Raw genomic sequence first — 24,544 nt, 5'->3', positions numbered from 1 at the left:
TTAGGTCCAGTGTTACAATCCCCATGTTTTGATATGATGGCCTGGTGGGAGGCTGGGGGCCAGGGGCTCAGTCTCTGTTTGTGTGGACTCCTCAGCGGCCTGATAGGGAACAGATGTGGGAAGGCAGGCGGCCGGGCAGCCAGCCAAAGCAGCTGGGAGAAATTAAAAACAACAGCATTCCTGGAGACATGGGGAATTACAGTGGTAGGGAGGGAGCAAGGGAGGGAGGGAGGGATGTAAGGAGCGAGAGACAGAGGGAGAGTTTTAGGGCTATGTGGTCACTGGAGAGAGTCTCTGTGGAGTACGAGAGATTGAATAGACAGGGGGGATTTAAGGGGACTGTTGTGCAGTGGTTAGCTAAAGATAATAAATTGCAGCTGTATTTCCAGTGGAAGCACAAACACGCACACACACACACACACACACACACACACACACACACACACACACACACACACACACACACACAGCTATGCATACATTCAACACACGGACATATGCCAGCGTGAAATGAGACCAAAATGTATCTGAATGGCCCTCTAATGGCTTGTCAGGACATGATGGTATGTATTTGCGTGTGTGTGTGTGTGTGTGTGTGTTCTTTTGCAATGGGTTTAATGAAGGCACATCCTTAAATCTATAACGAGACCCAAAATGACTTTAGAAAGTTAGACGAACCACTGCTCTGTGTGTGTGCAGTAGTATAGTACATGATCTGTGGTTTTGTGTGTCCCGCAGTGAATTGTTTTTCATCTTGTTTCATCATGGCACAAAGGGAGAGTAGAAGAAAGAGAACATTTTTAGAACTCAGACTGCAGACTGTTTCTTTGGTGAGCAATCTTAGCCCAGATTACGTCAAACGTGCAGACATACAGCTGTTCAGAGAGTCGGAGAGAGAGAGACAGACAGACAGCGGCAGAGAGGTATGTAATGACTGTTATCGTATTGTTTTATTTTCAGCCTAATATTCAATAGTGAGTGTTAGGGACGTATCTGTATCCTGAGCAGATCTATTCTCAGCTGTATTGATCCCAATGTGGCTCCTCTCAGACAGCCAGATACAAACAAGTGGGGGGAAATAGAGCAGCTTGCAGACAGGAGAATGAGCCTGGTCCAGACGACCTTTAACCACAGGTCTGTTTTACCTGGTATACCAGTCTCTCTGCCTCTCTACTTCTCTCGGTATGAGTGTTTCGTCCTTTAGCACAAAGCACAATGGGTGCACAGATGGCCACAGATGGGGTTGCAGACTGAGCAGACTTCCTAATGTATTAAACGTGAAATCCAGAGCATGGTGCATATGTGTGTGCCCTGTCCCTGTAGCTGGTCAGATTAAACAGCTGTCTATAATCCCACGGTGGGATGAGACAGACAGACAGGATGGTCCCCTTATCCTCCTCTCCTCTCAAAGAAGTGACCAAAATAGCTGTGTTGTAAACAGAGAATTGTATGTCACCCTCCTGATCTTTTGATCACACATTGGCCCAGCTCTTCATTTGAGTGGAACTTCAGATTTGTCTTGGGGTGACTAAACTACAGTCGAGAACAGTATTAGGACTGGTTATTATAATGCATGTTAGGATTCTTGTTAGGATGTAAGTCTTACAGTACACACTGCATACAGTAGCACAGTATAATTTGATCAAAGAGGAGGTTTTTACTGAAACATATGGCTGCCTCCCTACAGTAAGCAGCCCACCAATTCAGCAGCACAGAGAGCCTGTTTGTGTGTTTAGGGTTCTTTAGAAGAGAATGGGTGCATCTATTTATACCAGCCCTCCCCATTTGCCTCTATCTACAACCTTGTGTGTTTATGTTCAGTGTGACTGGCATAGGGAAAACAGCGGATGGCTCCTCGTGTTCTTGAGGATCACTGTGTCAATGGCCCTCGCACAGCACACTCCAGAGTGGCACTCTTTAAATACAGACACCAGCTGTTGAACGCGTCTACATGAGCTCTCATAAATAGGCTAACACCAAGGGCTGAGGCCAACTGAGGCAGGGGTTTTGTGGAGGAAAACACTGGGTTCATAGTTGGCTCACAAGAAGTTAAATGAGAAGCACATTACTGTATTTGAAAGAGATTTAATATGTAAGTTGGCGACTGCAATACATTTTCAGCTGTAAAAGAGAGTCTTGACATTGTTCAGATGTTTTAAAGGCCTTTGGCTATCTGGCTGAAATTATTTTTATTATCAGTAGTATAACAAGGGGTAATCACTACCTATCAGTAACCCCTTTCCCTTTGTGATTTGCAGAAGCTTATGACCCGCATGACCCTGCTACTCGGGCAGTGACCTCTACTCTGTGGTACACATGATTGGAAATGTGAAATAAGGCTATTGATTGGCTTTTGTTTAGGTTCCAAGTTTAAAAGGAACAGACAGAGTTAATTTATTTTTCCTGTAATACAATAAGAGAGAGCTGAAAGAGAGAAAAAGAAAAACAGAGAGAAAAGAGTTATTGAGAATCAATGAATGCCACATATGGTCTACAATGTGGTTTACATCTGCTTTACCAGCGCATAAAAGAGGGCCCTCTGTCCTTACTCAGTCTATTACTTTCATTATGAATGCATGTGTTTACTACACTTCATGGTGGCGTAGTACTAGTGTGGAAATACACACATTTATGTACAAATATATAAACAGTGCTGCATATTGATTTCATTTTTTTGTTTTCATTTAATGCACATGCATTGCGCACCCTGCCAGTTGCACACATGTACACATACTCTAAAGCTATCTTTTCACAGGCTGCAAAGTCATCACACCTCTCAGCTCAGGTTTACATTGCAAAAAGATCTGGTTCCAGCAGCTGCACCGATAGACGGACACATAGACAGAAAGACAGTCAACACTCCATAGATACATCACTAAATAATGTAGGTATGTAGTTTTGTGCATGACAGTGTTTTCGTTGAAGACAGACTGCATGAGGCCCCCAAATACAGTATGTATGTCCTCACACACTTGTGGCCGTGGAACATCCACCCCGTGTCATGGTTTATTCTCTTGTCCCTTGCTGTACCATCCATTCCCTTCAAGCTACAGAGCCTGGCCTTGCCTTGTTTGGTGCTGGCAGGGTGTCTGGCAGAGGACAGTGAAGCTTCTGGTAGCAGGACAGAGTTCTGCTGAAAGCCAGTCCACAGTGATGGACAGCAGCAGATCCAGCTGCACTTGTCACTGGCTGTCAAGCCGGCTGTCTGAACTAGGGGACGAGAGGGGACAGGCGGAGAGAAGTGAGGAGTGTGTGCATGTGAATATGTGTGTGTGCGTCTGGGGGTTGGAGGTTACAGTTGAGGGGCACTGATTGGGATGTCAGAGCTACATGGGGTGTGTATGTGTGAAGGAGAGAGAGAGAGAGAGAGAGAGAGAGAGAGAGAGAGAGAGAGAGAGAGAGAGAGAGAGAGAGAGTGGCTCTCAGTCAGCAGCAGCTGAGTGAGTGAGCAGGTGTTACTGTATGTCTCCCAGGCCCATGAATCTCCAACAAGAGAGACACAATACAAGTTTGGATTCATCGGCACTCCCTGCATTGATTTGTTTTGGGTTTTTTTATGGGGCTTTTGGTTCAAGGAAACAATCAATGGTTCCCAGGTGAACATGTCAGTGGCCTCCTCCTTAACCAGCTGTCTCCACTTTGAAAGTATGATTTTTTTTTCATCCTGGAGCTCTATTTTGATGTTTTTTTTCCCTCCTTTCAAATTGCAGGTAGCAGAGTGCAGAAGGTTGGAACAATGCCAGATTCACCTGTGGATGTGAAAACCCAGCCCAGGTCCACCCCACCCACCATGCCTCCTCCACCCCCGGCTGTCAGCCAAGCAACCAATCGCAATGCTTCATTCACCCCTGCTACCAGTAAATCAAGTAAGGACCCTTTCTTATCTTTTCTTTTTTTAATTATTTCTATTATTTATATAGTCAATATTTTCCAAGATTAATGACATCCAAAATCCAAAATCTTGACCTTAAACTATAGCTGTACAAGCTAAGCTTACGTGCTTTTAGATTGATGTTTTCTTTGACTTGAAAAGGATCCTTTGTGCTGAGGCATCATGTCAGCAAGCAGTTAACCAGGCAGGTGTGAGAAAAACAGTAAGCTGGTAGGTGTGCTGAACCAACGACCCATCACTGTGACAGCTCTAACTCTTCATTTCATAGTAAGCACTGGAGAATATAGCAATAGTTATGTGAGCTGGTACGTACTTCATTCCAAATCATGATAATTTGTAGGTCAAATGCCATATAGGCATCCAGGTTAAAACTGTAGTAGATTGGGGCAACCAGTGGCCTAGAGGTTAAGATGCAATGGCATATACTCTGATCACACTGTCCACAGTTTGATTCCTGTCTCTCTGTCCTTTTGTTTCCTGTCAATCCTCAACTATCCACTGCCCCTGAAAGATTAAAAAAACTTTTTTTTTTTTTTTTTAAATTGAAAGTTTGCGTATGACTCTTGTTACAACAGTATTTCACTGACTATGTTTCAGTGTGTTGACCTGATTCACCCATCAATCTGTAATGAATTAATTCACTTGGACATGGTCATTTGTCCCTCTTATGTCAACTGCCATGGACACTTTATATGCTTGTGTGAAGGGAAAGAGATTCCAAATATGTGTTTCTCCCCTGTTCTAGTGAACAAGTGTTGGAGTCACTTGTGTGTCAGCAGTGTATCTGCAAGCATCTGTGTGTGTGTGTGTGTGTGTGTGTGTGTGTGTGTGTGTGTGTGTGTGTGTGTGTGTGTGTGTGTGTGTGTGTGTGTGTGTGTGTGTGTGCGTGCGTGCGTGCGTGCGTGCGTGCGTGCGTGCGTGTGTGTCTTTTGGTGCGCAGAATGCCCTTGCAAGTGGGACAAGTGTCTTTGAGCGCATGTGCGATTGCGGCTGTGGCATTGTGTGTGCATGTGTGTTCGTGTTGTTTACCAGCTGGTCGGGCGGTGATGGCCAGGGTGACGATGCGGTGTGTAGACTGCTTTCTTCCCTATATAGCAATGACAGGCCATGTTGTTTCACCTGTTGTGGCGGGTGGTCAGCAGTGTAGCTCTCTCCTTGCACCTCTCTCTAAAACCAGAACACAAGTGCTGCCTGTTTAAATCACATGGGTTAGTCCATATGTGTTCAGGCCCTCGACTCACAGATCAGAGCAACAAGCGTGCCTGAGAGGAACCACAGGAACTAGACTATTGAACAACTAAACTGTACAAAAGCTGTCTTTTTTCAAGTAAGAGTACAAGGTGTAGTGTTACAGTCCACAATGGCTCACTGCAGAGTCCTGTAAAGACATTTTGAAAAGACTAAGTTGCTGCAGAGGTAATAAAATTATAGTTTGGATGCTATGCTTAGTGTAAGTGCTTGCATATGCTGCTATGATGAAATACAGTCATTTACAGAAAATTCATACACAGACTACACTATTTGTTTTATCTGAGAGAAAACTATGTAACATTTTAGTAATTCAAACACAGATATCATGCACATAAATGTATATCAAAAAAATATGACACACTGACAAGACAGGAGATGGAAAAAGAGCTGAGCATTTCTAACTTTATTTAAAAAAATATATATTTATAATGACATATGTATTTTCATCTTGCTCCGATATGATAATATAAAAAACAGGGGAAAGGTCAAACATGTGTGTGTGTGTGTGTGTGTGTGTGTGTGTGTGAGAGAGAGCTATTTGTGAGTTTGTTTGTGCCAGCATTAGAAGGAATATGTGAGTGATTATATATGTGTATGAATGCTGAGTCTATTCTGAACCTTAAAGCTGCTTTCAGCTGGTGGACATGTGTAAGGCCAGATTTAGCAACACACCTGCTATTGGAATAAAAGTAACACAGGCCACAGGCCTATTTTTGGCACCTCTTTAACAAGTTCCTCTTATAGTTGTGTCCTAGTGAGTGAGGGGGAGAGGGTGAGGAGCAGGGTGGAATAGACTGATGCAGGGAGAGATTGGGGGGGGGGGGGCAAATGGTACCACTTGTGAGACAGCTGAAGTTACTGCACACACACACACACACACACACACACACACACACACACACACACACACACACACGCACACACTTACAGCGCTCAGCCAAACTGGCAGAAAATTGCACCACTGAAGTCACGATGTGCATCACATACTGCAGGCGTGGTGTTGAATTTAAGTCTATTGTGTGCTTTACTTATACGTATTTAACACTTTTCTGTTAGCAGGATATAGTGTTTCTGCCCTCATCACGGCCCCAGATCTGTCAAATGCCCCTCAGGCCTCTCCAAAACTACTGACCCAATTCACGTTGTCTCTTCCTTCTGTCTGTTTATCTGCAGTGCTGAATGGGAGCAGCCACTCTCCTACATCGCTGAACGGTGCTCCGTCCACTCCTAACGGCTTCAGTAATGGGCCGGCCATGTCGTCGACGGCCTCGCTTTCCAACCAGCAGCTCCCGCCAGCTTGTGGTGCCCGGCAACTCTGCAAACTGAAGCGCTTCCTGACCACACTGCAGCAGTTTGGCAACGACATATCACCTGAGATTGGGGAGAGAGTGCGCAGCCTTGTGCTGGGGCTGGTGGTAAGTGATCATGAATTATTTTGATGAATCTTTCTAACAAAATTACTCTACATCCATTCATCCTTTCAGCAGTTCTCTTTGTATCTACTTATTATGCTTGATGATAGCAAACAGTTAATGTGTTGCATGAGTATCTTACATATTGTAAATTTGTCTTGTACAGCAATCAGAAAGTACAGAGCTGCCAATGTCCCAAAAGTTGATATTTGTTTATCTTGTGCACACAAGATAATAACTTGTGCACACAACTTTCTCTTGTCATAAATAATAATACTGATAATAATAATACCTTTATTTGTATAGAACTTTAAAAAGTACTAAAAGACACTTTAACAAAGTCAGTAAAATCAATAACAGTATAAAAACAACTAGAATAGTCTTGATATGGATAGCCATAACAAATGGATCTTGTGTGAACAAGATGGAAAATTATGAACTTTCGAAACTTCTGCGGCTCTGTAAGAGAATGTTATAAAAGTTTGTCTCTTAGCGACTCTTTGTCCTACTCTCCCTGTTGTCTTGGGCAGAATTCCACTCTCACCATTGAAGAGTTTCACTCCAAACTCCATGAGGCCACCAACTTTCCTCTGAGGCCGTTCGTCATTCCCTTTCTGAAGGTAAATACTTGTGCACAGATTTTAAGTAAGATAAATCAGCCTGATGTCTTCAATAGATGTGCTCAGAGCTTTCGACTTCTCTCCATGTGGCCAGTGTTCAGGACTACACTAGTGTATGTGTTCCTTCCTTTTCTGCCTCCAAACACAACGGGTTCATTTAGAGGTGGAGAGGGAGAGAGGGAATCCTTGTCTTGATTGGAAAACCTATAGGTGTATACTGTGTTTACTGCACACTGTAGTACTATGTAGAAAATGGTGGGATGTGATTGTGAATGTCCGTTAAAAGGGTTGTGTGTGAGTGTGTCAGACCTCCTGGCGTGCGATGATCCTCCACATCTGGGACATTGCAGCAATGGCTGTGTTATATCAACCAGACAAGCCTGAGAGAGCTAATTTGACAGCACTGACATGCACGCACGCACACACACACACACGCACACACACACACACACACACACACACACACACACACACACACACACACACACACACACACACACACACACACGCCATACACGTCAGCACACCCTTGAGAGAGAGAGAGAGAGAGAGAGAGAGACATGGCAGAGGAAGGTGTCAAGGGACCTGTCTTATCTCATCCTGTCTCTTCATCTAATCTAATCTGGCTTTATTTCACTCTCACCCCATCCATCTATTATTCCACCATAAGTTTTTAGCTCACCTCTTGTCCACTTAACACCAGGTTAAGGTTACTTTGGAAATGTAACAGGTTACCGATTATAAGTTACCCTATTTAAAATGTAATAGTAGAGTAACTATTTCAATTACTTTATCAAAGTAATCTAACTTATTACATTTAATTACTTTTTGATTACTTTTCTAAATTTCTAATGAATGTTTTCAACTGTTAACCATTTGCAAGTGTTTATATCTGGCAGGGTTAACCCTACAGCAGTACTCAACACTGACTCATGTGACATAACAATCCTTCATCACATGAATTAAGATTATAATAATTTCATTTGGAAGAACAGCCACCACAAAGTGGTGCCGATAGCATTTTGACAAACATTCTTTGCATTGCACGGTTAGGTTCGAACCCTTCTTAGATCTTTGTATGAAATGTTTTTTTTTTTTTATATTTCCAGCACTGGAACATGTTTTTTATCCGTAGCCATAGTGTGTGTCATAGTGGCAACTCAGACAGCTTGAGAGGCAATTTAACTGACGGGTGGCGCTGCAAATTCAAACAGGAGAACTAATCGAAGGCATCAGAATAGCATCAGACTTTACTAAACGTCTGTGGCTGGAAATGGCAAAAGAAGACATTGTGCACATGAAAAACTTGCAAAGCAACACAATTAATAGTATTCAACATACAGCCTAGCTTTTTACAGAAAATATTCAGATGTAACCCCCAATGTAATCGTGAACATTTTCATAGATAACTTTAATTTAACTACACATTTTTTCCTAGTAAATTACACAATGCCATTACAGTGCCCAACACTGCTTAACACTCTCCTCTACATTTACATTGGCTCAGTGAATCTATATCCTTCCTACAAGAACTCATTCTATTCCTAATCCAGAGATGTCTGTCTTGCCTCTCTTTACCACTGAAGGCAAACCTGCCCCTGCTGCAGAGAGAGTTGCTCCACTGTGCCAGGTTGGCCAAGCAGACTCCAGCTCAGTATCTGGCCCAACATGAGCAGCTTCTCCTGGATGCGAATGCCAGCTCGCCCCTCGACTCCTCTGAGATCATGCTGGAGATGAATGAGCACGGCAAGAGAAGGACCCCTGACAGGTAGCATGTCTCCATTAAACACAAGAAAACACATCCACACAGACTTCAGAGGTGCACATACATTGGCAGACTTTCACACACACACACACACACACACACACACACACACACACACACACACACACACTGTTATATATGAATTATTTCAGGGTATTTCAGAATGCCAAGTGACAAGGGGAGGCTATAAATCCTCTGTGCGGGAGGCGGAAGTCTGGACAGCCCCGATGCCAGGCCGGCTCTGCCAGCTGTCTGGGAGGGAGGGGTGAGATAAATGCACTGTAGGAAAAGAAAGAGAGTGTCTGAGAAGCGAGAGAGAGAGAGAGAGAGAGAGAGAGAGAGAGAGAGAGAGAGACAAAGAAGAGGGAGTGAAGTACAGTAAATGTCCTCAGCACAACACAAAGATAGACAGAAAGACCCCACAGCACTCTGCTTTATTTACCCAGCTAAGAATTAGCTGGCATTTTCCTTTCTTCCTTCTTCTCTTACAGACACTGTCCTTTTCTGATCACTTCTTCACCTCTCTTACTCACTTGCTCTATCCCCTGCTCCCACCTTTTCTCTTTCTCTAAATCCCTGATCTGTGGGCTCCCAGCAGCTGTCCATATGTCAGGGATGTGTCCAGATGGTAACACTGAGCACATCCTGAGTGGGGTGTGGGCTTTGGTGGTTTGGATGGGACTAAGGGTTGGAACTGAACGTGCAATCCCACTGTAATCCACACACCTCCGCCTCCTGACCTGTGGTTTATACACAGCAGGAGGGGCTCGTGGAGGAAAGGGAGGGTTGTTCAGGCTGGGACAGGGACTACATCGCGCCAGCTGTTCCTCTGAGTTGTCAGATACTAGAGCCAGGGACGTAGTGTACGAGTATAGCCGACATAGACAAATATACACATGTATAATGTAGCACATCATCTACATGGGGCAGCGTTGCATTTATTCGCCTTTGATCCCCAGGATGATAAAGAGTGATTTGCATCTTAATGCCTGGCTATTGCCATCCAGCTAAACAGATTATTCTCAACACTCCCATGTAAACTGTCCAGATGGCTTGAAAACACAACCACTCATGCACACACACATACACACACACACTCACTTAAAGTACACGGCCACAAATGAGTGTCACTAAACATCTGCCAAACACACAGCATTCAGCCCATATTGCCCCTTAAGCCCGAGAGCAGGGTAGGAGGGAGAGGGAGAAATACTTGCAATCTAAGAGTTGGCTGAGGGATATTCAGATTAAGAGCTTGAGACGCATGGTGTACAGTTGGACTTGGCTTTGTTTGATACATATGGTGTACAGCTGTGCAAAAGCTTTGGTGGAGCACTGCCTTACTGTAACTGAACAACAAGCAGCTCTCAGCAGGGATACTTATGTGTGTGTGTGTGTGTGTGTGTGTGTGTGTGTGTGTGTGTGTGTGTGTGTGTGTGTGTGTGTGTGTGTCAGTATGTGTGTTTGCATACACCATGTGGGAGTTGTTGAACTTTAAAAAAACAAGTTGGTGTTCCTTGCTAGACACTCCTCGAACAGGTATAGTCCACAATAATAAATGCTGTGATCTTTGAAAATAAATTGTTGTGACAGTTTATTGTGAACACGAACACAACCAATCAAACATCATGAAATTAATCATATCTGTCTATTTGTTTGGCATGTTTATACAGCGGGCAATTTTTTGCCCCTTGATCTGATTTTAAGGGCATTCTGGTCTTTGGATGTTTTCCTGAACTATGAAGTAATATTCTGGCATTGCCTATTTAGCCTGGCAAATCCATCCCACAGTTTTCACATTACTCATTGTGGTCTGGCGAGGCAATAGATGGACTAGGAGGCCGTACAAAAGTTATTTCTCTCCCTTCAGACATTAACACGGTGTCAAAAATCTGTTTCTGAATAAAACTGAAGTGAGAAATGAGCCATTCAGTGGCAGATTATTTGTAAATGAGGTTAGTCACGTTAGCATCAAAACAATTTCTAATTGATCTAGAATTTATCTGAAGCAGCTAAAAATCTATTCTTGGGTGGACTTTTGGGGAATAATGGTAAAAGTGGTAGTGGAAACAGATCTTATGAGATGCAGTCTGGCTGTGCAAGAGCATAACATATTGTTGAATACACTGAATTGTACAAGAAAGATTTGTTTTGTTGTATGTCATAATGTACCACACATCTGGAAAAAGGCTGCAGGCCTTAGTCTGTGTCCAACCGTTCAACTTTCATTCTATGTTTTTAAATTCTGGATGTTTCAAGTCTTTGTTGACACAGTAGTTTGCTCAGGGTCTACTTTCTACTAACTGTGTTGGTGACATTATCTACTGCATGGCTTAATTTCTTAAAAGAATATCGGAGTCGTAGGTTCCTACAAACTACCTATTATAGTCGCCACATTAAATAGTAATATGGTAAGTCATGCCATATTTATAGTATCACTGAGTGTTTTAACCCACGATCCTGTCCTCCTCTACAGGACCAAAGACAGCTCAGAGAGAGACGGGTTGCATCCGGAGCACCTGGCTAAAAGGCCCTGCACCATCAGCCCCAGTCAACGCTTCAGCCCCGGCACGGGTCTTCCTGCTCACCCACCTCCCAACGGCCTCCCCACACACCCGCCCAACGGCCTGCCCCACCCACCCAACCCCCAAGTGGGACCCCAACACTATCGCTTAGAAGACATGGCCCTGGCACACCAATACAGGGACGCTTACAGACATAATGAACACCGCGACCCCCGAGACAGGCATCGGCAGACAGGTAGGACTGCTGCATTCACAGTGTTAGTTAAAGCTATAGATCTACAGTCCTCGGTTATGTGGTGAAGACTATTAGCTGGTGTATATGTTTTGTGGGGTGCATGTGGAGAACAAAGGCCAGTTGTCAGTGCAGTGTGATAATCCTTGTGGCAGTGCGTCTATATAAAGACCACATCCAAACATGCCTACAGTATATGCTACAACTGTGGCTACCATATATGCCTTCCTTCTGCTTTCCCAAAAGGAAAGATGAATTCTTAGCCAAATTGTCTCACACGTTAGACATGAGGCTGTAGCACAGACACATGACATGTTATTATGTTTGAAATTAAACTTTGATAATTAACTTGATGGTTGATAAAATACAAGACAATAAAACCCAAAAAATAAAGAGACAAGAAAAATTCCATCCCATCCATCACAAAGAATGAATTAACTCTCACCCACCCCACAGACACAAACTACAAACATGGATAAACACACAGTAACTTATCGTAAGTGTGTGAAAATAGAAACATTTTCAGTTTACTTCTATAAATGGAGTTTAAGTTGTGAAAGAACTGAGGCTCATCAGGCAGTATTTTGCTGCTCTGGGTCAGTAATACAGTATACTGTATATGTGTTGTATCTGAACCATGTTTTTGTCTTTTAGCAGTACATGGAGCCCGCCAAGAGGAGGTGATTGACCATCGTCTTACAGATCGAGAGTGGGCAGAGGAATGGAAGCACCTAGATAATGTACGTATCAGCATAGTAGCCATGTTTAATGTCAACCAGCTCTTTGTTTCACTCTTAAACATTATGAATCAGTAGGGAAAAATACTAAGAGGTCAGCAGGTGATTAAAGACAGCTGACCATAAGAGGTCTGTGCCAATGTGGTGAATTAACAACAGACAGACACCTATCTGGCTTCCTGGCGTTCAACTCCATGGAGACAAAATCATGTTCGCTAGACACACAGACAGACACGCACACACAGAAACAGGGCCCCAGATGGAGCTCAGGACCCAGCAGAGCACAGCTCCAGCTGGGGAGAGCAGCTGAGACAAGAGCTGCAGTCATGGAGAGAACCGGCCAGACCTGGACCCCTGCCAAATTAGAAACACTTCACTGAAATAAATATAGCTAACTCAGAAGGGAGGGAGGGAGTGGAGAGACAGAGGAAAAGAGGCAGAGACAGAGAGAGAGGGAAAGATGAATGGGAAAAATGATATGGATTGAATGTCAACCATGCTAAACCCATTTACCAGACTGGGCCGGGTCTAGAAACACAAGGCACCGTGGAAAAAAATGACACTGTTTACAACAGTCAGGGGGGAGGAGAGAAAAGAGAGGAAATCTGTTGAGTTGGCAAGGAGCGGAGTAGAAGGGTGGAAGGAATTGGCTCAACTTGTTCATCAGCAGCCCAGCTGTTACATTATCGTTGTTGTAGTGCTCTTAGACATTGAAATTCACTGACAAGCACACAATCTATGAACAGATAGGCCGAGACAGAAACACACAGTCACATGCAAACATGCACGTCTGCTCAGCGGAATGTGCTTTGGGACAGATTAAAATAGTGTTTAGATTTACAGCTTCAACAGTAAGTCTTTCCTTTTCAAACTGTCTTTGTTTGTTGCTATGATATATAATGTTTTTTTAAGGATTTATCAAGTTTGGTTCATTTCACAAACTCTACTACTGTGTTGTGTAGATGATGAAGTTTTAGCTGGACATGTTTGGGACGTAGAGATTTACATTTGCAACTAAATGGAGTACTGTCGAACTTCTCCTGTTCGTTTATCAATAAGTTTCATCCATCCTAAATCCTGTCCCATTGCAGCTTCTGAACTGCATCATGGACATGGTGGAGAAGACGCGTCGCTCTCTAACGGTGCTGCGCCGCTGCCAGGAGGCAGACCGGGAGGAGATGAACCACTGGATTCGGCGCTACAGCGACGTGGAGGAGATGAAAAAAGGTGGGAGCAACGGACAGCACTGCCTTCCTCCTCCTCCTCCTCCTCTTCCTCCTCCTACTCCTCACCACAACTCCTCCTCCAACACAGCTAGCAGCAGCGAGGCACTGCCCATAGGAACTTCCTCGGCTTCTGAAAGGCAGACAGGCAGACAGACAGGTAGACAAACACACACAAGGTTTGTTTGGCAAAGCAAAACACTCACAGCAAGGTAGGGCTTATGTAGAATGCTGAAAATGCCTAAATATATTAATTAAGACACAAAAAGTCAGTTAGATTATCATATTTTTCTGGAAATTTACAAATTTGAGCTCATACTGTGAAGCAATACAAATCGAGTTGCAACATCCTGGATCTTTAATCAACTGATTGCCCCCTTATGCTGCCAGCATGCTCATTCATAATTAAGATTCACTTCTAACTGCCATATTCTCATTCCTTCCCAGAAATGGTTGAAAAAGTTGATCATATTTACTGATGTTGCCATAAACATAGTTTTATTGGTCCCAAAAACAGAATTGGAAACTATAGGGGAGACTTGTGGATTTGTGTTTGTGCAGATCAAGAGTCTATCACTGTGTGTATGCTTGTGTAATTGAGACTGAGCATGTGCCTGCTTGTGTGTTTCAGAGATCCACAGAGACTTCTTACACAGGCCTCCCTCAGGATATCTGCCAGAAGAAATCTGGCGGAAAGCTGGTAAGAGCCAAGTATCCCCTTCTCTCTATTGTCTTCATGATTGACTTCACATGGAGTAACACAACACACACAGTCACCATCATCAGTCTACCCTGGCCACAGAGCAGAGGCCTTACAGCCGTAGGTTCATCAGGGCAGAGGATTGGAGGCCCTCTGTGTCATTAGGGCTAAATGCCCTCCATCTGTCACCACTAAGGCAACTGCAGTTAAAGCTGCAGTGAAAATGCAGTCACCTGGCCCAAGGCAGACCACAGCAGCGCAGCACAGGTTGGAGCTTAACGTGTCTCCATTGGCTTGAGAAACATACACTCAAATTGTATCTCTTTTTTTTAATCAGAATCAGAATCAGCTTTATTGGCCAGGTTTGCATGATTGCTTCTAGCCTCATGCAAAGTACACAAACGTATTACTAAAGTGAATCAAATACAGACATTTAGATATACAGACAAAATAATATTGACCATGGTTATAATTTTTTGGCTCAGTTTATGGCCAAAGGGAAGCAGGTGGGAGTGTTGCATTGCATGGGCCTTCTTGTATACTGCATGTTAGATAGAGCCCATCCCAGGAGTCATCTTGCTCACACCTTGTTCCGCCCCAGTCCCAGCACTATTATGTTGCAGTCATTCTCCAATACCCTGTGGAGGGAAGATGCTGCTGCTGTCTGCAAAATACTGTGCTGCATTTTCACCAGCAGAAAAAGCTCTTTTAATTGCAGTTGTTTTTAATACAGGTACTGCAAGCATCCCGCTCTCCCCAGCACTAAAGCACCTCCAAAACAGGCAGGGTGAGTAACATATCTCAATTCGAACATCTCCACCTCTAGTGTCTATATATATATATATATATATATATATATATATATATATATATATATATATATATATATATATATATATATATATATATATGTATGTGTGTCACCTCTATCTCAGCAGCCAGGTCTGCCTTATATTCTCTGGTCTGGTTCAGGTAGAGAGACTGCAGTGCTTTTGAAAAATAAGATCTGAAGTGTGAAAAGCAGACAGAAATAACATGTCTCAGGGACTAGCTAAATCCCTGTGGAATTAAAACGTTAATATTGCTGTCCCTGTGTTTTCCATTAAGTGCTAATTGCCCTAGCATCTGCTATGCAGTCTCCTTGATAATAATTAATTAAATTTGCAAACTAATCTTAGTGGTGCATGCATTAGACCAGATAACTGAGAAGCTTGGGATAATACAGATAGTGTTTTGGAGAGAAAGGAGAGGTATAAGAAGGAGAGAATAAGGAGGGGTATAAGAAAAATAATAAAGGAGTAGAAATGAAATGAAGGATAAAGGTACAGAGGGAATGATGGGATGAAGGAAAGCATTGAGACATTGTGTCTGAGTGTGACTGTATGTTGACAGGATTGACAGAATACTAACTTTTAAGCACAGGAATCAAACTCAGACATGCACACAGCCATGCGCATATACACATCATCGTGTTGTATAAGGCTCACTCGCTGCCTATCTTTTTGCACAGTAGTTTGAAACAAGTGGAGTGGAGCGGCGAGGAAAAGTGACAGTTATTTATGAGTGCCCTCTCAAACAAACATTGACTGGATGAAATAGGGAGCAGTGGAAAGAACAGTTTCAGTCTCACCTCCATACTTGGTTGTCTACTTCTGGAGGAGGTGGAGCAGGAGGGAGGAACATAATTAATCTTTAAACAAATATGTGAGGCAGACGGACCGTAGTGCGCTAGCTGGCTACCTTAGCATTAGATTAGTCGACTACCCACACAGCTAACATCACGTGGCAAATGTAATCATGGGGTAGCCCAGTGCTGTTTGCAATTATATTAAGAATAACTTTATGAGCGTGTTGAATGTTGTTGTACCCTTATAACATTACCGTACGTTTTTTATACACCAAGCATTAGCATGAGCCACTTGTCAATGTATTATTATTATTATTATTACGTGATATATTCATATTGAAATATTATATCAATAAAGTAGGTCTCTACTGTATTACTGTGTTGCAAAGTGGCATGTAATTAATGAAAAAAACGATGCTGTATGGCAGAAAAAATAGTTACCTAGTATAATTCTTTGACATTGTATGATTTACAATTGCTCTTGAACATATCATCTAGTGTTTCCCGTGTTTTGACGGAAGTTAGAGTAACTAGGTCATAGGTCATATGATGCCATTGACAGGCGACCAAATGACACGGTCTATGTCATTGATTAAAATGGTTAAAAAAACATTGTTGGAAACATTTCGGATAATGTAAGCACACAACTAAAAATATAACATAATATAACATATTTGTTGCAGAAATATTACATATTATATCTTTAAAAATGCTGCTGTCTTCATAACACAAGCAAATTACATTTTAGAGTAATTCATATCTTGTGATCACAACATCACCACGTTAGCATTTGATTCATAAGTGTATATTTAGAAACCTATTTCTCAGATGCAAAGCCCTACGAGAAAACATGTACTGTACATTTGTTGTGCACCATGAGGCCAATATGAAAGATGGCAAAATGTAATCACTCTTGCTTCTTACTGAGAGGAGACTGCGGGAAGTTTCTATTTTAGACTACAATCTGGAAAGGAGTCTACACACCTGCCTGTTGTAAAAACACAGTCTTCTCAAACAGTCTTGTGCTTCTGCTGGAAGAACAAAAGGCTGGGTGATAAAATCTACTTTGTAGGAAGCCCTGCAGTGGGGATACGCAAGCCCACTGTCGGGGAAATGATCCACTCTTCACTGTTAACTCTGTCTCACAAATTCTATTAAAATTTTTCTTATGACAAGATGACAATCATGCAAACAGGGAATCCCAGGATGTGGTTTGAAAAGCCAAGTTAGTGACCAAACTTAGGACACATCTGCTGTTGTCAGCACTGGAAATTATTGTGGCCAGACGCCTTTAAATTAATTATTGAAGTCTGGCTGTTTCCCTTTTCTGGCAGAAAAGGACTTAAATCTTGGATGATGTACATCTGTTCGCTGAGATACAACAAGATGGCAGCTTAAAGAGCCTCAATAAAGGATGACAGAGCAGACAGGATGGGATGATGGTCGCAAGCACTAACACCTCTCTTTCTTCCTCTCTCTCAGAGGAGGCGGTGAATGAGGTTAAGCGACAGGCGATGTCAGAGCTGCAGAAGGCGGTGTCAGACGCCGAGAGAAAAGCTCACGAGATGATTTCAGCCGAACGCTCTAAGATGGAGAGGGCGCTGGCTGAGGCCAAGAGGCAAGCCTCCGAGGATGCACTAACAGTCATCAACCAGCAGGAGGACTCCAGTGAAGTGAGCATCACAGACCCCTCACCTACATGCCGCCTCATTCTCCTTTCACCTCTCACCTCTAATTCCTTACTCTATCACTCACTCTTCAACCATCTTTTGCTCCATCCATTACCCTTCACTTTGTTCCCCTTATCCTCTAAGTTATCCTGTATTATGTAATTCATACAGCTGGCTGCTCTTGGTTTGGTACTGCACCATAATTATTGCAGAAGCAGTCCAGTTGTCTGTGTAAATAAAAGCAGACAGACCCAGATGGTTGGATCAGAGTGCCAGGCTGAGGCCATTACAGAGCAGTTGACCACCACCTGCTGGTAACACAAACCAGTGGCGTTGGACCAGGACGTAAAGCCTTTAAATCAAATCCCTATGCAAAGAGTAACAGCAGAAAATGACGATCAGGCAAAGATCAAAAAGGACTAGTTTACAAAGATGTTAGGTTTTAACATATATGTATGTACAAAAAATAAGACATTGTGCTTTCCTGGGACAAAAAAGAGACTTATTTTTATCAACCCACTCTCTTCCCACTGTCTCAACAGAGCTGCTGGAACTGTGGGAGGAAAGCCAGTGAGACGTGCAGCGGCTGCAACACGGCTCGCTACTGCGGCTCTTTCTGTCAACACAAAGACTGGGAGAAGCACCACCATGTCTGTGGTCAAGGCCTGCAGGGGATGCCAGGGGGTAGCAGTGTCCCTCTAGGCAACCCCTCCTCCTCAGCATCCTCCAGTGCCCCACCCACCCACACGGAGAGCACTCCTCCAGGAGCCTTGTCCTTGGCAGGCCAGAGCAGTATTGCGGGAGGGGCTGGCAGCGGCAGTGGAAGTCTTTCTGCCAGCCCCAAGGAGAGCAGTTCCAGCAGTGCCTCTCGTTCCACAACTCCAGCTACCCCCGCCCTATTGGATGCCACCTCTCGCTGACGTCTGACCCTTGTCCCTTCCCTGCATATTGATGCGACGGTGCCCACACTCCACACAAAACCAAACTGAGGAATCTTCATCACACACTGCTCCCTTTCCTCCTCCCCTACTTCAGTCCTTTTTATCCTTCCTATCCTAAGCTCTTCTTAAAATCTTCTCACTACCTGATGATATACTGTTTTCCTCAACTGGTCACCTTCCCCCCAAAAAGTACGTTTTCTGTCTTTGTCTCTTTCACAACCACAGCCACAAATACAAAGATTCCAGCCTGGGATTCAATGTAGTGGAGAGCATGAAAAGTGTCTCCTATATATGTGTTCAGTCACAGAAACATATCAGATGTGTTTGCTGATAACAGCTGAGCTTTGACTTGAAGATGTGACTAAGATGTGCCCTCAGTAATGTAAGCACATTAAATACTGTCCACATAAGGACACAAGACAAGGGCTGTGGTAAGGCAACATTAATGGCGGGATGACCAGGCTGCTTAGCACTTAGATGAACTTCCCTTTAATTTAGCACCAATGAGAAAACTGTACTCAGCCCTAAGATGTGCACTACCAGTGCAAACAGTTCACTGATGTGGCACTTATTCTTATTCGTGTCCTAATGGAGACAGGCAAGGACAAAATACCTTTTTTCAAATGGATGAGGGAAGGGGAAAAACCTGTGGTGCGATTAATTCCTCAACACAGCTTAGTATTTATTAAATGTTTCTTTCTGGCTTTAAGGGAAAATAAAGAAAAGTCCAAATATTCAAAATAAAGAATAGTACTGATGATGCTAATGATGATGACGATAATAATGATATGAAAATAAATTAATTTAAACTGCTAACTACCTTGCTAGCGAGCCAAGAAAATCTACACCGGACTCACCTCTCTGCACCATTGTGAACCCAAATGAATTCAAAGATGAAAAACAACATGATCCAAACCTTTGTATGACACTGCCAAAGTGAGTAAGTAAGTGATAAGGAGAAGCACTCATCTTTTAACCAAACGCAAAGCAACATCACCTCCTCAGCAGATAAGCCAGCCCTGAGAGGACCAGGCCGCAGAGAAGTTGCAGAACGGGATCCAGTGATAGTCAGACATTTAAAAAAAAAAAAACTGTGACCTGCTTTGATCTGCAGCTGCCTCCTGCAGTCTGGACACAACTACAGCGATTCATCAGTGATGGCCCAGACTAGTGAATATGGACAATGCTGTGAATTTGCCTACAAGAAAGACTTAATGAAATGGATGGAAACCCTGCCACAGTGTGATTTTTTTGTAAAAGGTAACGTAGAGGAAAGAGAGGAAAAAAGAGGAAAGCAAAAGCTACACACCCTCAAAGGAGATGAAGATACATACTACATGGCAAAGGAGCTGCCAAAAACCTCAAAACAAGCTTGAAAACATTGTCCAAGAAGGCATTGCATACTACGATGTATGAGAAGATTGTTTGTAAGTTGTTTTTCTAAGCTCCACAACGAGGAGCTATTTCAAGGAATAGCTGTTACCTTTACATTCACTCCCTCCTTTTCCAAAGCATGATAAACAGATGAAAGAGCCTAGTAAAAGGGCGGTGTAGACTTGGTTCTCCTCTCTCTTTCTACCTCCCCTCACCCCACACCTCCCTTCTACGCTCTTCCCCGACTATATGACTCTAGTCTGCCCCTAACCCCAGCCTGCTTTGGACAGAGCCTCGGAGCAGTCATGTGGGAAGGGTTTGAACCTGCTTGTAGATATTGTTCCTCTTTTCAAATTTCAATAATGTCTCTTGTCGCTGATGTCCACATGTGCTGCCCTTGTGTATATCCAGAAAGATGGACTTTGTTTTGATTTTGTTACCTTTCATTTTTCCTCCTTTAAGTTTGGGCTGAGCAGTGAAGTCAGAGTAAGGAGGACACTCACTTATGAGAGGAAGCCCCACATTGTACTTATTGTTTGATTTGATGTATCTATATTAATGAGATGAAAACCCCTCTTGTAGAATATTTTGTATTGCTCGCATTGTAAGACAGTGAGAGGACGGAGGTGCAATATGAAGAGAATTCAGCTACTGAATGGAACCTCAGCAACTGCCCATAGGGTGTCATATAATATAGATACATATAAATATATTTAAAGTAACATCAGTAACTTAATGTGAATGTACATAGTATTTAAAGAGGTCCAAAAATGTGTTTGCCAAATAACAGAAACCTTTAAAGTTTAATGTCCAGAATATGATTTTCTCACAGTACATTTATTTCTCAAATTTCATTTTTTCTCTCTCATACAAGTTAAAAACAATTTAAATTTTCACTCGAATCAAAGTGTGACCCTGGGTGGAGGAGACTGTTGGTAACAGAGGTAAAGTGGTACCACAATGCGTGTAGCTGAAAATGGATGAACAACTATTAAGGGTGGCTGTACACTACAAGACTTCCAGAACATATTCTGAACTAATTAATTAATTAATTAGGCCTTAATTTGCAATATTTGAAAAATCTACATTGTACGACACCAAGAAAACTAACAACTAAATAACGTTTATGTTTCAATTAATGTAATCGTCTTCATTTGTATGCAACATCGTGCAGGAGGGGACTCAACAGTGTGTGTTGACAAAAAAGTCCAAATATATTCAATAGTCTGAAGAGAAAGTGGTGACTCACTTTGTAATTTAACTCTTTCTAACTTTCTGCCACTGTAGTGACCCTCTCTCTCTTGGTCCCCATCAACGTGTGTGCGTGTGTGTGTGTGTGTGTGTGTGTGTGTGTGTGTGTGTGTGTGTGTGTGTGTGCGTGCGTGCGTGCATGTGTGGTTAGGAGTGTTTGTTTCCCCCAAGGTGCAGGACAAGCCATTACAGTAGGATTAAGTGATATGCCAGTGTTAAGCTACAGCAAAACCTCAAAGCCAATTTTGATACCCAATCTTTGTATTGTTTTTACATATTATTGTTTATTTGTAAAGATGCAGGTTGAGCATAAGCTGATTATCTGGGACATGTCTTTAATTCCAGGCCAAGACCGTAACGTCACCTCTTTAGGTTTTATATTTATTTTTATTTTTTTGCAGACCTTTCCACATGCTCCATCAATATGATCCCCTCTGGTAAACACGTTTGTTAAACAGTCTCAAGGCCTTTACTCACACAAATGTAATATTGATCATTGTTAACCCACCAAAGTTGGCCTCATATACACTTGGACCAAACTTGGAAAATATTTCTTTTTGCAGTGAGTGGAATAGGAAACTTGTTCATCAACAGATGGATGAAGTGAATCATTTCATTTGGGTTATCTAAGACACATAATTCAAATAGAATAAGCTGCAAGGTACTCCTGCATTTGTGTGTAGCATTTATGTATGTGTGTTACAATTACCGTGATACGGTGTTGACCTCAGCCTTATTGTGTCATTTTTTCCTTTTCCCAATTATGTCTAATTCCTCCACTACTACCCCAGATCACTCTTCATAACCCCCCTGCACACTAGCTACCTCCTGTGACCATACAGCTAACCAGCAGGAGAGGTTGACCTGGACTTTGAAAAGCTGGGCTGAGAGCAGACATGGAAACGCACATTCAAAAGCAATCATATGAAATCTGTCTAAAATTGATTAAAAACATTTATTTTTTTTAAATATTGAAAGGAATGGCCATTACATCATGTTGTGGAAGAATATTTATTCCCACCAGACCTCACACATACTGTTACAGTCAAACCTGCATATTACCAAACTGAACACATGCCATTTGTTGTCCAAAACCAATAAAAGCACAGACCAAAGTACTCTATTGCCATTATAGGCTTTGACACAGTGTGTATTGAAAGACCAGAAATAATAAGGTTAGAGCTCCACTACACCAGTTAACCAAAGTGTCTGAAATATACACAATCAGGGCACAAGAGTGAAGAGCATGCTTAATGAATGAGTTTCAAATGTGTAGAATTCTTATTCAAGCAATCAAAGCGCTTGTTGTCTACATATTGAATAGTGCTTCTGTAAAAATAATAGAAGCATCTCCTTTAGAAAAGCCTACTGATTGCGTGTTCTTTACAGTTACAAAGCCTTGCAGAGATAAAATGAATGCATGGTGTGTGTTTGTGTGTGACTGGTGATGGTGTGTGTGTGTGTGTGTGTGTGTGTGTGTGTGTGTGTGTGTGTGTGTGTGTGTGTGTGTTTTGTAAAATCTGTACCTTTTTCTTCTTGTCTCTGTACAAACTACTTGAAACTTTCAGAGCTTTAATGAAACATCCCAGACAGACTGTAGTGGCAGATCAATTCACAATATGTAGCAACTTTGACACAAGCTTTGTGCAGTAAAATACTGTGTTTGCGTACAATATCTGCATTAAAACAACATTGTAATGACGGTTCCATTCAACTCTTAAATGCTTTGCGTGTGCCTCCTTGTCTGCAAGTAAGCCCTCAGATAAACTAAACCCAGTAGATCACTTTTAAATGACCAAAATACAACCAAAAGCTTACTTTTTCTCTTTAGATTTCACTTTGGTTAAGGTTTTTGTGTTATGTCCCGGCATTAGGGAATGGTCGATTGTTTGGGACATGAGGCTGCAGTCCCACAAATGTCGCAGCTGAAGAGCAAACCGTCCTTCCCTGAGACTCTCCCTCCTGATTTCATTGGACAGGATATAAAAAGATCAATATTCTGTTCAGCTGTGTGCAAGCTTCATTAAGTCATGAAACAAATGAGATTCCTGCCGAGGTGTCATATATACGTTTTCATGTAAAGATATTACAGATGGCAAACGCAAGGGCTCTGCTGTTGTGAATATCATCCCAGGATCTCTGAACACTTTACATCAGCCACTTTTCTGTTTGTTTAACTATGTACATGATATGGGCAAAACGCATGTTTAGAAAAGGCAAATATTAGCAGGTTGGCAATTGTCTCTCCCTACCCCAACCAGTAACTCTACCAATGAAGTTTCAAGGCTCATCTGATATGATGGTGACACGTCCTTTCTGTGAAACAGGCACTGATGAATAGCTACAGTAGAAAGCTAAAGTGGCAAACAGTGGATACAGCACTTGTTTTCTCCAAAGCCATGGCTCAGGATGGTCCTGTTTTTACCTTTACAGTACATACATTGAAAAAAAGTGTATGGTTTTTTTATGTGTAGGGAAGCATTCTATACTGTTTTGTGCAATACATTATTACAGAAAAAACATGTTTCTGTAGGACAGGTTGGCGCTTTGAAGACATTTCTCCTTTTGTTTTATTTCCCTCTTCAAAAAGGTCCTGTTGCAGTTTTTAGATGAAGTTAACTGTGCCAGAAGAATTAAATTCTGATTTGTATTTATTTCTTGCATGCTTTCCTCCCTGTTGCTAATACCGCTCTTTAACTGTTCGCTCTGTTGGATGTGTGAAGCTGTAAAACATTCTAATTCAGGTTATTGTCTGTGTTGAACAATGTAACTGTGTAATTAAAACATGAAATGAAATATTCATCCCTTGTTGCTTTCATCTTTTAAGTGCAGGCATATTCTGAGACAGCATCCTCCATAGTTATTGAATCATTACTAACAAAAAGTTATTATGTAAACATCAGAAGGCATATGATTGCATTCCCTAAAGATCTAAATAGCATACCAAAAAAACTATATAATTAAATATCCTTTTGAAAATATATTTCAACAAACCATTTTTTCCTTTTTATAAATCATATGGGCTATACAAACAAATCACAAACAAGCTCACTCCACTGTCACAAGTATTTTCAATTGGAAAGATGCTTAAAAACATATATTCATACACAGTGTATCTCAAACGAGTTCACACATCTTCTACTCAACTAAATTATAATTTGATCTAACATCTATTGACCATTCTGGCCAGGTTCTTTGGTTCTTTTACCTGCCCGGTGAGTCAGCCATTACAGACTCATGCTGCGCAGCAAAACTTCCTTCATACCCAAACTTATTTTAAAGTCTAGTGGAGATCCCAAGGTTTCCATTGATGTCAAATATGTC

General features: G+C 42.2%; 1 protein-coding gene across 5 annotated transcripts in view; it reads left to right on the top strand.

The window, feature by feature from the left end:
* Positions 1-21,486, top strand: part of cbfa2t3 (CBFA2/RUNX1 partner transcriptional co-repressor 3) — a 43,471-nt gene extending 21,985 nt beyond the window's left edge. For 3 of the 5 annotated variants that reach the window (XM_078247145.1, XM_078247121.1, XM_078247139.1), the window contains 11 exons: positions 3,711-3,866; positions 6,317-6,558; positions 7,086-7,175; positions 8,762-8,943; positions 11,417-11,700; positions 12,352-12,437; positions 13,526-13,817; positions 14,289-14,357; positions 15,091-15,144; positions 17,467-17,657; positions 18,197-21,486. In XM_078247145.1, the coding sequence (XP_078103271.1) occupies positions 3,737-3,866; positions 6,317-6,558; positions 7,086-7,175; positions 8,762-8,943; positions 11,417-11,700; positions 12,352-12,437; positions 13,526-13,817; positions 14,289-14,357; positions 15,091-15,144; positions 17,467-17,657; positions 18,197-18,574 (1,998 nt within the window). In that variant the 5' untranslated portion in view covers positions 3,711-3,736 and the 3' untranslated portion in view covers positions 18,575-21,486. The remainder of the gene's footprint in view (positions 1-3,710; positions 3,867-6,316; positions 6,559-7,085; positions 7,176-8,761; positions 8,944-11,416; positions 11,701-12,351; positions 12,438-13,525; positions 13,818-14,288; positions 14,358-15,090; positions 15,145-17,466; positions 17,658-18,196) is intronic. The other 2 variants (XM_078247127.1, XM_078247131.1) reach the window with 2 other exon arrangements.
* The last annotated feature ends 3,058 nt before the right edge of the window (positions 21,487-24,544 follow it).

This window comes from Sander vitreus, chromosome 1 (assembly GCF_031162955.1).
Source record: "Sander vitreus isolate 19-12246 chromosome 1, sanVit1, whole genome shotgun sequence".
In the NCBI taxonomy this organism is placed as follows: domain Eukaryota; kingdom Metazoa; phylum Chordata; class Actinopteri; order Perciformes; family Percidae; genus Sander; species Sander vitreus.
This window is presented reverse-complemented; position numbering and strand designations above follow the sequence as displayed.